Here is an 11846-nt window from a genome sequence, read left to right as displayed (position 1 = left end):
ATAAATTCGAAAATCCATTCACAGTGGTGTCAAATCAACTGTCAAACAGCGCGACAGGAGGTGTATGACCGCAGCCTCAGCAGGCCAGCGTTTGTTGATGTTTTGTCATTAGCGGATAGAAGAGGGGGTGGTGCGCAGCAAACGAAGGGTGTCTTGTCTGTGTTTTTGTGTGTTGTGTGTGGGGTTTTTTTCCTTCTCCGTACCAGCCACAGCCAACCAGCTGCAAAATTGCCACATTAGCAAAACAGTTGGTGTGAAAACTTTCGCCCGACCGACTCGACTCGACGGCCGCGGACCTTCATTTCTTTCCCTGCGCACAGTCAAGTTCCGATGCACCACCACCACCACCACCGAGCCGAGGTAAATCTAAGAACGTAAATATTTACGGTGTTTTGTGAGGAGAAGGTCGCGTGTAAGAAAAATCCAATGGCGCAATGAGTGTGGCGGGAGGGGGCCCCTCCTCATCCCCTCCAAGTATCAGCTGGATGGACGGATGTTGTGAAGGGAAAGGAAAGAGAGCATCTAGTGCTGGTAGTGATTGTGCCCATTTAGAAAGCCCCCTTCGAGATCACAGTATGGCCGCCTCGCTGGATACGGTACAATCCGGTTTCCGCAGTCGACGAGTGATGATATCACCCCGCAAGAAAGAAGTGACGGCGGCGGTTTTAAAGTGAAGCTATAGTGAAGTCTAATCTTGCTTGCAGCATCGCATCGCGCAGCAAAACCCACCTCCAAAACACACACCCATCGAAGTGGGCCGTGTTTCCAGGGTGTGTATCTATGCATGTGTGTGTGTGCGGGTACGATTCCCTTTATTTTGGTAGCCCTTTTGGGTCGAGTGGGTCGAGCAGCCCCGTGCCACCGATCGCGCTAAAAAGGCTTATCAAATTTGCAAAGTGCTACACACTCTCTCGCACCCACTGGCGGTGTCTCTATTGTCTCGGTACGATCGGTGTGACAAAACCAATACCAGCAAAGCAAGCACAACACAAGTTTTGCGCGAAGCTTGTGTGTGCCGCCAGCGCCCGTACAGCGCATCCGCCGCAAATCTGAGAAGACCACGTAAGTGTTTACAATTCGGTACGGAATCGTATACACAGGTGGTCTCTGAGGGGGGAATAGTGGGTGGAAAAAAACCCGCGGCTGCTGTGTTGCATTTTCCCAACGGCCCAATACGAGTGGCTGTGGGAGGCACACGTTAACGCGCTTTGTTTCGGGTACTGTGCAAACGTGGTACGCGAAGTGGTAGTTTGTGGCTAGTTAGAACAGTTTTCTCCAATCCAAGTAATCGCGCCGCGGACCTGCAAGCGAAAGAGATGAAAATGATTTATGTTAAATATGTTTTGTTTCATTCGTGTCATTGTAGGGATACTACTAGCAAGGAACCAGAAGCCGTTTTATAATCTGTCCAGTTCTAAACAGTCCAGTGTACGAGGAGGAATAGACACGCGGTTGGCCTGGAAGTGTTTTTGACGTTGATGTTTTGTTAGTTGCAAACGGTTGAACGAATTTCAAAGTCACTAAGCAAAGGCGCAGCAAAAATGGCAGACGAGTTCGATGCGTGTGAATGCTTCTGGAGCCATGAGCTCGCTATGAGACGGTTGATGTCGCTGGTATGTATACAATTGTAGAGTTTAGCCGTTAGTGAAGCATTATCTACAGCCTGTGTTGCATCATTTTCAGCTCCGTCAAGGACAGTCGTACTGCAACGATAACGAATGCACCGATCGTAAGTATAGTGAGGAAATGATAACTTCTTAAATTGATAATTAACTGTTTAAAACCCTCTCTTTCAACCAGTTCCCAGTCTCCCGAATGTAACCGGTGGCGCAAACTTTTTCCTAATCGTCATGGCACTGATTTTTGTGGCCGTTATGTACGTCCTGAGACCCTCGTCCATGCGACGATCGAACGACCTGAACAAGTCGCTGCCGCCTCCATCGAACGATGTAAGTATTTGGCGCTCCTGGTGGCGCTGGTTCCCCCCTCTCGTGCTTGTGTACTGATTGATGCATGGTCTTTTCCCTCCCAGGGTCCGAATAATGATGGTGGTGCACCACCGTCGATATCCTGAAGGGAGCGCACGTTCAGCGGCCAACGAAAAGCACAACCCCGAACCTGAGCATTTGCTGCCTGTTTCCACTCCCCCATCCCAAACGACACTGCGCGGTGGTGGCTGGAGGTGTATGTACGGTTCCGGACGAATGTCGCATCGCATTTCCCGCTCTCCGCTTCTCTTCTAGACAATTTTACAACACATGGAAAACGCACGTTCGGGGGCACGTTCCTTTTTTACCGCAAAAAAACACAAACGACAACCCGTGCGCACACACACCCCTCCCGGAAGCGTTTCAATGATCCAATCTGTATTCTTTCTTCCAATACATCACTAATATAGTTCAAATGTAACGTTTTGGTTGCACCTTCCCACTTCTTTGTTCAACCACCGGCCAAAAGCTGTGTTAAGCAATTCAAAGTAAATTCCTTCTCTCTAACCCACCCCAACACCCCACATCGCTTCGCCCCGGTCTCCTAGAGGCTGTGCGCGAGCAGATAATGCATATTGTGATTACTTTTTTTGTACTTGTCGTCTTATATGTCATAGCCCTGTATTGTCAACCGTTATTGTGCGTGCAAATATTGTTTTGTTGTTTTCTTTTTTCATTAACTTTTGTTTTATCCCTGATTAAGCTGCAATAAAATGAATTGTACAATTCAAACTGCTACTGTGCAACACATCTCCCCGCTGCCCCGTATTAACCGTGCTTTGAGCACGATTGTTGGGGGCAGTTTTGGGTATACAGGGTTTACCTAGCCAATCTGGCGCCGTCAAAGCGTTATCGGTCGCCGTAAATACTTTTTCGGGCGACGTCAACCCTCAATTGGGCACTGTCATTTCTATTCGGGCCTTGTGAAGTATGAATCGGGCAAAGTTCAGAATGAATTGGGCCTACTTTATATTTTGTTGCTTTCTAGCTGTAAAATAATACTTTTTTGCGAGTAGTTTAACTGTACTGTAAGAAAATTCACTATTTTTAAGTTTAGTTACATAAAAAAATATTCAAATTCCTTTTTTAAAATTTTTAATACAAACCCGTACAATGCAATTTGGTTTTATATTTTTAAAAAAATATAATATGTTTGGTGGTTAAATAAGGTAAACATTTGAAAATAACACATAATAAGTTAAACAACATGCAAAATACGTATTTTTAAACTGCTTCATGGATCAAACACACCGGAGCGACCGATTTGACACCTTCAAGAGTAGGACGCTTTCATTCTGTACTTTGCCCGATTCATACTTCACAAGGCCCGAATAGAAATGACAGTGCCCAATTGAGGGTTTACGATGCCCGAAAAAGTATTTACGGCGACTGATAACGCTTTGACGACGCCCGATTGGCTAGGTAAACCCTGTATATAGGACTAGTGACACAAACGCAAGGATACATGTTTTCTCCGGCGCTGCATCGGTGGTGCGGTGCGTTCCTAGGCATTAATGAAGGAATAACTACTATTGATGGATTGATTGATGTTTTGAGTGTATTTACATGATACTAGATGCATGAGTAGTATAATTGTACCAACAGTTTTCTTCCTCCCCAAAGCGGGTACATTGAGCCACAGACACACAAGCAAGCTCATTCTAGACAGGATAGCTAATGCCCAATTGGTACAAAAGACACGCGAGGGTAGCTGGATAGCCAGGTCCAGCCTGCGATAAATGTTCTGTCTCAAAATGGGAAATAAAATTCAAAATCTTAATCACAATTAGTACATTAACTACAGACACTACTTTTGTACACCCATAACTCCATCCGAATATCGTACATTTCTTTCCAAATTCATCCCACTAATCAAATAGATCAAGCAAACAAATATTCAATGCAACAAAATCATCATATATTGGCATCAACATCGAACCGCCATCGCCTTCCAGAGGTCTGGCCCTCCGGTGTTGTACACCTTCCATCAATTACAATCATAACATAAATCGTTGATTTCATTTCTGAGCTGCTAAAACCCACCACAGCTAAAAGAGACGTTTTGCAGCCTCACATTGGTATTGATTGCTACGTAGTGAACATAATTTACACAATATTAAAATGGGGTTCTGCACCACACAAATGCAAGCAAACTGCCTCAGGTTCTGGGTGACTAAAAGTGGGCCGGATGATACCGTGGAAACATCCCTAGAAAGTGCGCGCATACTTTCAACGGGTCCAACGGTCCTCCTTCCCTATGATCCTGAGCTAAGACATTTTGCTGCTGAAGCAGCGCTTCTACCTGATTCTAAAATACGAGGACAACTATACCGAATGAGTTGGCTACTTCTATCGTGATGATCCTTAAATCTATTTGAGCGTGTTTAAAAATGTTTCGTATTCCTTGCCATTATCCGTAAAACGATGTTCTTTGAATCGGGTATGTTTCTGCATCTAGTGCATCTATGCAACAATCATCAAATATCTACCGTTAAAATGTCCCGCAAGTTTTCTCCGGCTCACACCTAAGCGTGACCCTGCATTGGTTGCTGGAATTGGTTATTGTGGCGATTCGAATTCGAATAAGCATGATGATTACCGTTATGGTTCTTCATCGGCTGCTGATTCTGTCCACCGTTCTGATTCTGGTTCTGGCCGTTTCCTCCGCGACGACGACGTGAGTTGCGCTGGAAGAAACGCTTTCCCGGAGATCCTCCGTTACGCATGCCAGATTCTGGGGAAGACGGACCGTTGTAGTACTGTTGTTGCTGCTGGTTCTGTTGGTTCTGATGCTTATTGACCATGTTGTTGTTGTTGTTGTTGTTGTTTCCATTGTGGTGGTTGTTATGATTCTTCTGGTTATTCTGGTAACCATTGAATGGTTTCCGGTTTTCCTTGGCCATCTGGTTATTTCCGTTCTGGTTCTGTGGAACGTTGCCATTCTTGTTGGAGAAGAATGGTTGTCCTGCTGTACAAGGAAACAATATATTAGTATGTGCCATAAAATCTAAACAAATGTTGAATGGAGAAATTATGATCACCTCGAGAAGGACGACGCTTCATACGCTTGACGATCGGCTTAAATGCCTGCTTGTCCGGATCGTAATGACAATCAAGAAGTTCGTTCAGCTCCGTGCGCTCGTCTTCTTTCAACTCTGCAATCTCGTTGATGATCGCTTCCAGACCTTCGCGCTTCTTCTCTTGCCACACTTGACGCAAAGATTCGTAATCGTGGCCAGTTTCAGCCAGTACTCGTCTATAAGTAACAGCCTTAACCCTGGAAAAGTAAAAACAATGGTTGAAGGTCTGATCTAGGATCGTCGAGGCTCAAGAGTTTCTTACCGATGGTAGATTGTCGTCTTAAAATAGAGCAAAAATACCGGTCTCAGTGAATTCTGGCGCACAAGAATCTTCTCCTGTTCGTCAAGCTCGGAGATTTCAGTGGAAATCGGTGAAGCATATTCGCACAACACTGCGCACATCTTTTCACGATCCTCTTCGGTCAAGGGACGAGATGCAGAGCTGTTCAAAGAAGCAGCAGGAGCTTCTTCCTTCTTCTCGTCCTGCTTCTGCGCATCGTCATCCGATTGTTCAGCATTCTCCTCCGACGGCTTGTCACCTTCATCCTTCACTGCATCCTCAGCGGTGGAGGAGGAATTGGTGACCTCTTCAGACGTAGCTGAATCATTCGGCTCGCTCTCGGTTGGCGATGAAACAGGCACATTTACCGCATTGGACTTCGGTTCAGCTGTAATCAGAGAAGACCCAGAGTTAGAAACCATAGCAACCATCTTTAATGAGGATTGCACAAAATGGCGCGGCAGCCATTTTGTTACTTACCGGTTGCTAGGCATCTCGATATTTCGAACGCCATTTTTGCTCGATAGGCCGCATTTCCCTCAAATCCATCACGGGATCCTGCCTTTTCATCCAAAACTATCTCTGCTAGCTGACGAATCGTCAAGTACTTGATGGTCTTCGTACACTTTTCCTCCGCCAATTTGAATCCATTCACGAAGGACTTAACCGACTCGGAGAAGCGGTCCAGCAGCTTGTACTTCTTCAGCGCCTCGATGACCATGTACGGCACAAACTTGCGCTGCTCATGATACACCAGCACAATGCCCTCGGACCCCTCGTCCTCGCGACGACGCTCCTCCAGCCAGTCAAGAAACTCGTTCAGAGCCGCAACTTCCATCTTGGTCTTCATGACACGGTAGGTCTGCATGCTTTTCAGCATGCGGAAAAATCCAACCGTAATCACGCGAACCTGGTGGCGCTGACGGGCAGCCGGGTTCAGGTTCATCAGCGGCATAATGTACTGCGCATACTCTTTCTCCGGTGTGAATGCCGAGATCTGTACGATCTCATCGATAAGTCTACGACCCGTCGTATCTATATCGAGCCCGATCAGAGTGTACTTGCCATGCGGCAGCGGATTGGTGTTAATCGAAAGGTCCGTTTTGTCGAACTTGGAGGATAACACGCCCGCTGGCGTGTCGCATTCGTCGAAGCTGCTGTCCTCGTAATGCTGCTCCTCGTCATGTCCTACCTTTGATTCATCCATACCAACCACCATTTTGTACAAGCTACACAAGAGAAGGTTTCACCAGAACGAAAATTACTGTGCACGTTCTTTGCACAAAACTTGGTAAACCTCGAATGGTCTTACCTGAGGGTAGAGGCACTACGAAATGTTCACGAATGATAGCTAAATCGGGGAACTTTGCACGGGAAATGAAACTCGCGGATAGCACGTGGTGTCGTTAGAGACAAGTTTTTGAGGTTACTTGAAAAGTTAGTTCGTTCGGTAAAAGCAGCTTCCAGAGCGCTTGCACTGAGATGTGCCTTCTTCAAACGTTAGAATAAAAGTGATCCTGTGCGAACGAAATCCTTCGCATGCTACGTGACCGTCGCCAAACTGCTATGGCAACCCTGGGATGAAAAATGATTGCGTGTGCCAAACAGAGACAACTATAGTGCCGTTCTGGTAATTCCGCTATACTAAGGCGATCAATAGAATTGCTATAAAATATGTTAGTGTAGAGGAATATTCATGCCATAAAAATATGTACTTGTGGTTGTGCTACCTAATGATTTAATTTCTTTGTTTTTTCTTCTTTGATTAATTAACATTTTTCATTTTTCCGAAATTGTAACAGGAGTCTATAAATATGCAATGCAAAAATTTACTTGATATTTACGTTATGCACATATTTTTTCATAACCAATTGCTGCGATTTTAATCCAAACTTTTTGAATTTATGTAAACCAGTTTGATCTATGTGTTTATGTAGTAGATAATATGCTCACTAACTGTAATGTAAAGTAAATTATCTTTGAAATTTGAATAAAACATAACAACAACTATTAATATGCAACAAAATCATCATATATTGGCATCAACATGGAATCGCAATCACCTTCCAGAGGTCTGGCCCTCCGGTGTTGTACACCTTCCATCAATTACAATCATAACATAAATCGTTGATTTCATTTCTGAGCTGCTAAAACCCACCACAGCTAAAAGAGACGTTTTGCAGCCTCACATTGGTATTGATTGCTACGTAGTGAACATAATTTACACAATATTAAAATGGGGTTCTGCACCACACAAATGCAAGCAAACTGCCTCAGGTTCTGGGTGACTAAAAGTGGGCCGGATGATACCGTGGAAACATCCCTAGAAAGTGCGCGCATACTTTCAACGGGTCCAACGGTCCTCCTTCCCTATGATCCTGAGCTAAGACATTTTGCTGCTGAAGCAGCGCTTCTACCTGATTCTAAAATACGAGGACAACTATACCGAATGAGTTGGCCACTTCTATCGTGATGATCCTTAAATCTATTTGAGCGTGTTTAAAAATGTTTCGTATTCCTTGCCATTATCCGTAAAACGATGTTCTTTGAATCGGGTATGTTTCTGCATCTACTGCATCTATGCAACAATCATCAAATATCTACCGTTAAAATGTCCCGCAAGCTTTCTCCGGCTCACACCTAAGCGTGACCCTGCATTGGTTGCTGGAATTGGTTATTGTGGCGATTCGAATTCGAATAAGCATGATGATTACCGTTATGGTTCTTCATCGGCTGCTGATTCTGTCCACCGTTCTGATTCTGGTTCTGGCCGTTTCCTCCGCGACGACGACGCGAGTTGCGCTGGAAGAAACGCTTTCCCGGAGATCCTCCGTTACGCATGCCAGATTCGGGGGAAGACGGACCGTTGTAGTACTGTTGTTGCTGCTGGTTCTGTTGGTTCTGATGCTTATTGACCATGTTGTTGTTGTTGTTGTTGTTGTTTCCATTGTGGTGGTTGTTATGATTCTTCTGGTTATTCTGGTAACCATTGAATGGTTTCCGGTTTTCCTTGGCCATCTGGTTATTTCCGTTCTGGTTCTGTGGAACGTTGCCATTCTTGTTGGAGAAGAATGGTTGTCCTGCTGTACAAGGAAACAATATATTAGTATGTGCCATAAAATCTAAACAAATGTTGAATGGAGAAATTATGATCACCTCGAGAAGGACGACGCTTCATACGCTTGACGATCGGCTTAAATGCCTGCTTGTCCGGATCGTAGTGACAATCAAGAAGTTCGTTCAGCTCCGTGCGCTCGTCTTCCTTCAACTCTGCAATCTCGTTGATGATCGCTTCCAGACCTTCGCGCTTCTTCTCTTGCCAGACTTGACGCAAAGATTCGTAATCGTGGCCAGTTTCCGCCAGTACTCGTCTATAAGTAACAGCCTTAACCCTGGAAAAGTAAAAACAATGGTTGAAGGTCTGAGCTAGGATCGTCGAGGCTAAAGAATTTCTTACCGATGGTAGATTGTCGTCTTAAAATAGAGCAAAAATACCGGTCTCAGTGAATTCTGGCGCACAAGAATCTTCTCCTGTTCGTCAAGCTCGGAGATTTCAGTGGAAATCGGTGAAGCATATTCGCACAACACTGCGCACATCTTTTCACGATCCTCTTCGGTCAAGGGACGAGATGCAGAGCTGTTCAAAGAAGCAGCAGGAGCTTCTTCCTTCTTCTCGTCCTGCTTCTGCGCATCGTCATCCGATTGTTCAGCATTCTCCTCCGACGGCTTGTCACCTTCATCCTTCACTGCATCCTCAGCGGTGGAGGAGGAATTGGTGACCTCTTCAGACGTAGCTGAATCATTCGGCTCGCTCTCGGTTGGCGATGAAGCAGGCACATTTACCGCATTGGACTTCGGTTCAGCTGTAATCAGAGAAGGCCCAGAGTTAGAAACCATGGCAACCATCTTTAATGACGATTGTACAAAATGGCGTCGCCGCCATTTTTCACTTACCGGTTGCTAGGCATCTCGAAATTTCGAACGCCATTCTTGCTCGGTACGCCGCATTTCCCTCAAATCCATCACGGGATCCTGCCTTTTCGTCCAAAACTAACTTCGCTAGCTGACGAATCGTCAAGTACTTGATGGTCTTGGTACACTTTTCCTCCGCCAATTTGAATCCATTCACGAATGACTTAACCGACTGAGAGAAGCGGTCCAGCAGTTTGTACTTCTTCAGCGCCTCAATGACCATGTACGGCACAAACTTGCGCTGCTCATGATACACCAGCACAATGCCCTCGGATCCCTCGTCCTCGCGAAGACGCTCCTCCAGCCAGTCGAGAAACTCGTTCAGAGCCGCAACTTCCATCTTGGTCTTCATGACACGGTAGGTCTGCATGCTTTTCAGCATGCGGAAAAATCCAACCGTAATCACGCGAACCTGGTGGCGCTGACGGGCAGCCGGGTTCAGGTTCATCAGCGGCATAATGTACTGCGCATACTCTTTCTCCGGTGTGAATGCCGAGATCTGTACGATCTCATCGATAAGTCTACGACCCGTCGTATCTATATCGAGCCCGATCAGAGTGTACTTGCCATGCGGCAGCGGATTGGTGTTAATCGAAAGGTCCGTTTTGTCGAACTTGGAGGATAACACGCCCGCTGGCGTGTCGCATTCGTCGGAGCTGATGTCGTCGTAATGCTGCTCCTCGTCGACACCGACCTTTGATTCATCCATACCAACCACCATTTTGTACTAGCTGCATTGAAAACGGTGCGACGTTGGTAAGCAGGATGTTACACAATGTTTCATCGAGTGCAATCTTTGTGCAAGAATATTTTGCCACTTTGTGCTTACCTTTGAATGATTCTGCTTCGAAACGATGTTAAAATATTCACTCAAGAGATGAGTCGCCAGAGTTACTTATGAAGTAGATTCGTTTAATAAAAGTGGCTTCCAGAGCACTTTCACCGAAAGATGTTTCACCTTTGAACGTTGAATCGAAAATGGCCAAACGTGAGCCGAATTAAGCATTACGAACCATAGCCTGCTAGGGGCCTCTGACACTCACACACATAACGTTCGTATATAGAAATGGTCATCGTTTGTTGTCCAGGAGACCGTAGGATATGGATGTAGTATATAGCATCTCAGTAGCCCTAGAGGACAATAACGTTGATCGGTCACTTACGCTATGATTCTTGCTGCTATGTCCTTATGCAGCTGTTCATAGAAAGGGAATCGTGTAACTCTCACATGCTTAAATGCTAATTCAGAGAGCGTAGGTCGTTGACATTCTATCTTATCAGCTGCTGGAGCTGGTTAAAAAAAATCCATCGAATTATTAGTAGCAGAGTATAAACATCTGCGTGATCGTGATACATCACAGGAAATGATTACATTACGATCTGCGCCCGATAATTCGTACTTATATAGGAAACTATTTATTTTACCAACAATCGATTACCTTCAACTGCTTACCCCGTGAGCACACACCTTCCATGACCACAAAAAAATGATTTATTGCACCGATAGCGTTCAGTCTTTCAATCTTCATCTTTGATGCAGTTCTCCACCAACTGTCTGAGGTTTGGATTCTCCATAGCCGCTGCTATTCGTTCCTTATCATTGATCTGCTTGTTAACTGCAAATATCGACAAATACGTGCAGAATAGCCGAAAGCGGGGATAGATTAGACAAGGGAGTGTCTTCGGCCGGAACCGTTGCCGAACCCGTGCTACTTACTTTCGTCTTCCGTCGCGTGGGCACCTTTCTTGATGTAGATGTCCAGCTTCAGGCTGTGCGTAATGTTTCGCTCTATTTTCACCCGTATGCACAGCCCTATCAGCGTTGCCAGCGAACAGTGCGGTACGGTCGGATTAAACTCGACCCGCACCACGTTCACGTTGCCCGGCGTTGGCTCGTTCACGAATATTCCCTCCTCGTACACGACGTGCAGATCTTCCAACGTGCTGGGCTTTTCCGGGTCGCGTATTGTGCGCAGAAAGTCGTAGATGGTTTCACGCAAATCGTTCGCATTTCGGTAGCCCAGCTCTTGCAGGCTCGGTCGTGGAGGCACTTCACCATTTGCTGTTGTTCCACCGATTGACGGATTGCCTTTCGCGGCCGACGGTGCGGATCCCCCGGTGGGCAACTCGTCGGAGGTTTTCTTGCGGAAAAACGAAAGCATCACGAGGCAAGGAGTGTGATGGATGAGGAATATCAGAACACAATTTAAATACTGCGTACAATTTTCATCACGGGAAAGAGCGGAGAAACGACTGCACTGAATGTGATCAAGATTTGCTTTGTTTATATGCGACTTTGCGAAACGTCAACAAGTGAAGGCCTGTCTACACGGTGAGAAGGCCTTTTCTGCTGTGCTGTTGGTAGCACCATCGTTTAATGAAGGAAAAAAGGCAATTTCAAAACATAATTTCTTGAAACTGCAGAAAATAAATCCAATTTTGAGAAGTAATCAAAATAAAAACAAGTAAATTTACACTTTTTATTATGTTTTATAAGCGTTTTGCGATGGAAAAAGCTAACGGTCA

At 45.5% G+C, this 11846-nt stretch overlaps 4 protein-coding genes across 9 annotated transcripts; 1 reads left to right on the top strand and 3 right to left on the bottom strand.

Annotated features, from left to right (window-relative positions):
• Positions 1 to 108: 108 nt before the first annotated feature.
• Positions 109 to 3774, top strand: LOC120953306 (small integral membrane protein 14). Of its 4 annotated transcripts, none has more exons than XM_040373112.2 (5): positions 109 to 360; positions 1367 to 1613; positions 1684 to 1729; positions 1801 to 1949; positions 2033 to 3774. In XM_040373112.2, exons 2-5 carry the CDS (start codon positions 1542 to 1544, stop codon positions 2072 to 2074), a joined length of 309 nt encoding a protein of 102 aa, XP_040229046.1. In that variant the 5' UTR covers positions 109 to 360; positions 1367 to 1541; the 3' UTR covers positions 2075 to 3774. The 4 variants fall into 4 exon arrangements, with proteins under 4 accessions (XP_040229046.1, XP_040229049.1, XP_040229048.1 ...); XM_040373115.2 differs by lacking the exon at positions 109 to 360 and adding an exon at positions 572 to 770; XM_040373114.2 differs by lacking the exon at positions 109 to 360 and adding an exon at positions 839 to 1062.
• LOC120953303 (maternal protein exuperantia-like) lies at positions 2300 to 6883 on the bottom strand. Of its 2 annotated transcripts, none has more exons than XM_040373109.2 (5): positions 6661 to 6883; positions 5829 to 6577; positions 5331 to 5736; positions 5030 to 5265; positions 2300 to 4956 (listed from the first exon to the last, which is right to left on the bottom strand). In XM_040373109.2, the coding sequence occupies exons 2-5, from the start codon at positions 6565 to 6567 to the stop codon at positions 4514 to 4516; spliced, it is 1824 nt and encodes a 607-aa protein (XP_040229043.2). In that variant the 5' UTR covers positions 6568 to 6577; positions 6661 to 6883; the 3' UTR covers positions 2300 to 4513. The 2 variants fall into 2 exon arrangements, with proteins under 2 accessions (XP_040229043.2, XP_049466897.1); XM_049610940.1 differs by having other exon boundaries at positions 2300 to 4953.
• Positions 6884 to 7358: 475 nt separating this feature from the next.
• Positions 7359 to 10317, bottom strand: LOC120953302 (maternal protein exuperantia). Of its 2 annotated transcripts, none has more exons than XM_040373107.2 (5): positions 10150 to 10317; positions 9303 to 10051; positions 8806 to 9211; positions 8505 to 8740; positions 7359 to 8431 (listed from the first exon to the last, which is right to left on the bottom strand). In XM_040373107.2, exons 2-5 carry the CDS (start codon positions 10039 to 10041, stop codon positions 7989 to 7991), a joined length of 1824 nt encoding a protein of 607 aa, XP_040229041.2. In that variant the 5' UTR covers positions 10042 to 10051; positions 10150 to 10317; the 3' UTR covers positions 7359 to 7988. The 2 variants fall into 2 exon arrangements, with proteins under 2 accessions (XP_040229041.2, XP_040229042.2); XM_040373108.2 differs by having other exon boundaries at positions 7359 to 8428.
• Positions 10318 to 10713: 396 nt separating this feature from the next.
• On the bottom strand, positions 10714 to 11628 carry LOC120953305 (MIP18 family protein galla-1). The gene is made up of 2 exons (XM_040373111.2): positions 11038 to 11628; positions 10714 to 10936 (listed from the first exon to the last, which is right to left on the bottom strand). The coding sequence occupies exons 1-2, from the start codon at positions 11480 to 11482 to the stop codon at positions 10839 to 10841; spliced, it is 543 nt and encodes a 180-aa protein (XP_040229045.2). The 5' UTR covers positions 11483 to 11628; the 3' UTR covers positions 10714 to 10838.
• Between the last annotated feature and the right edge of the window lie 218 nt (positions 11629 to 11846).

Source organism: Anopheles coluzzii, chromosome 2 (genome assembly GCF_943734685.1).
Source record: "Anopheles coluzzii chromosome 2, AcolN3, whole genome shotgun sequence".
In the NCBI taxonomy this organism is placed as follows: Eukaryota; Metazoa; Arthropoda; class Insecta; order Diptera; family Culicidae; genus Anopheles; species Anopheles coluzzii.
The sequence above is the reverse complement of the archived record's forward strand: the minus strand, read 5'-3'. Positions and strand labels throughout refer to the sequence as shown.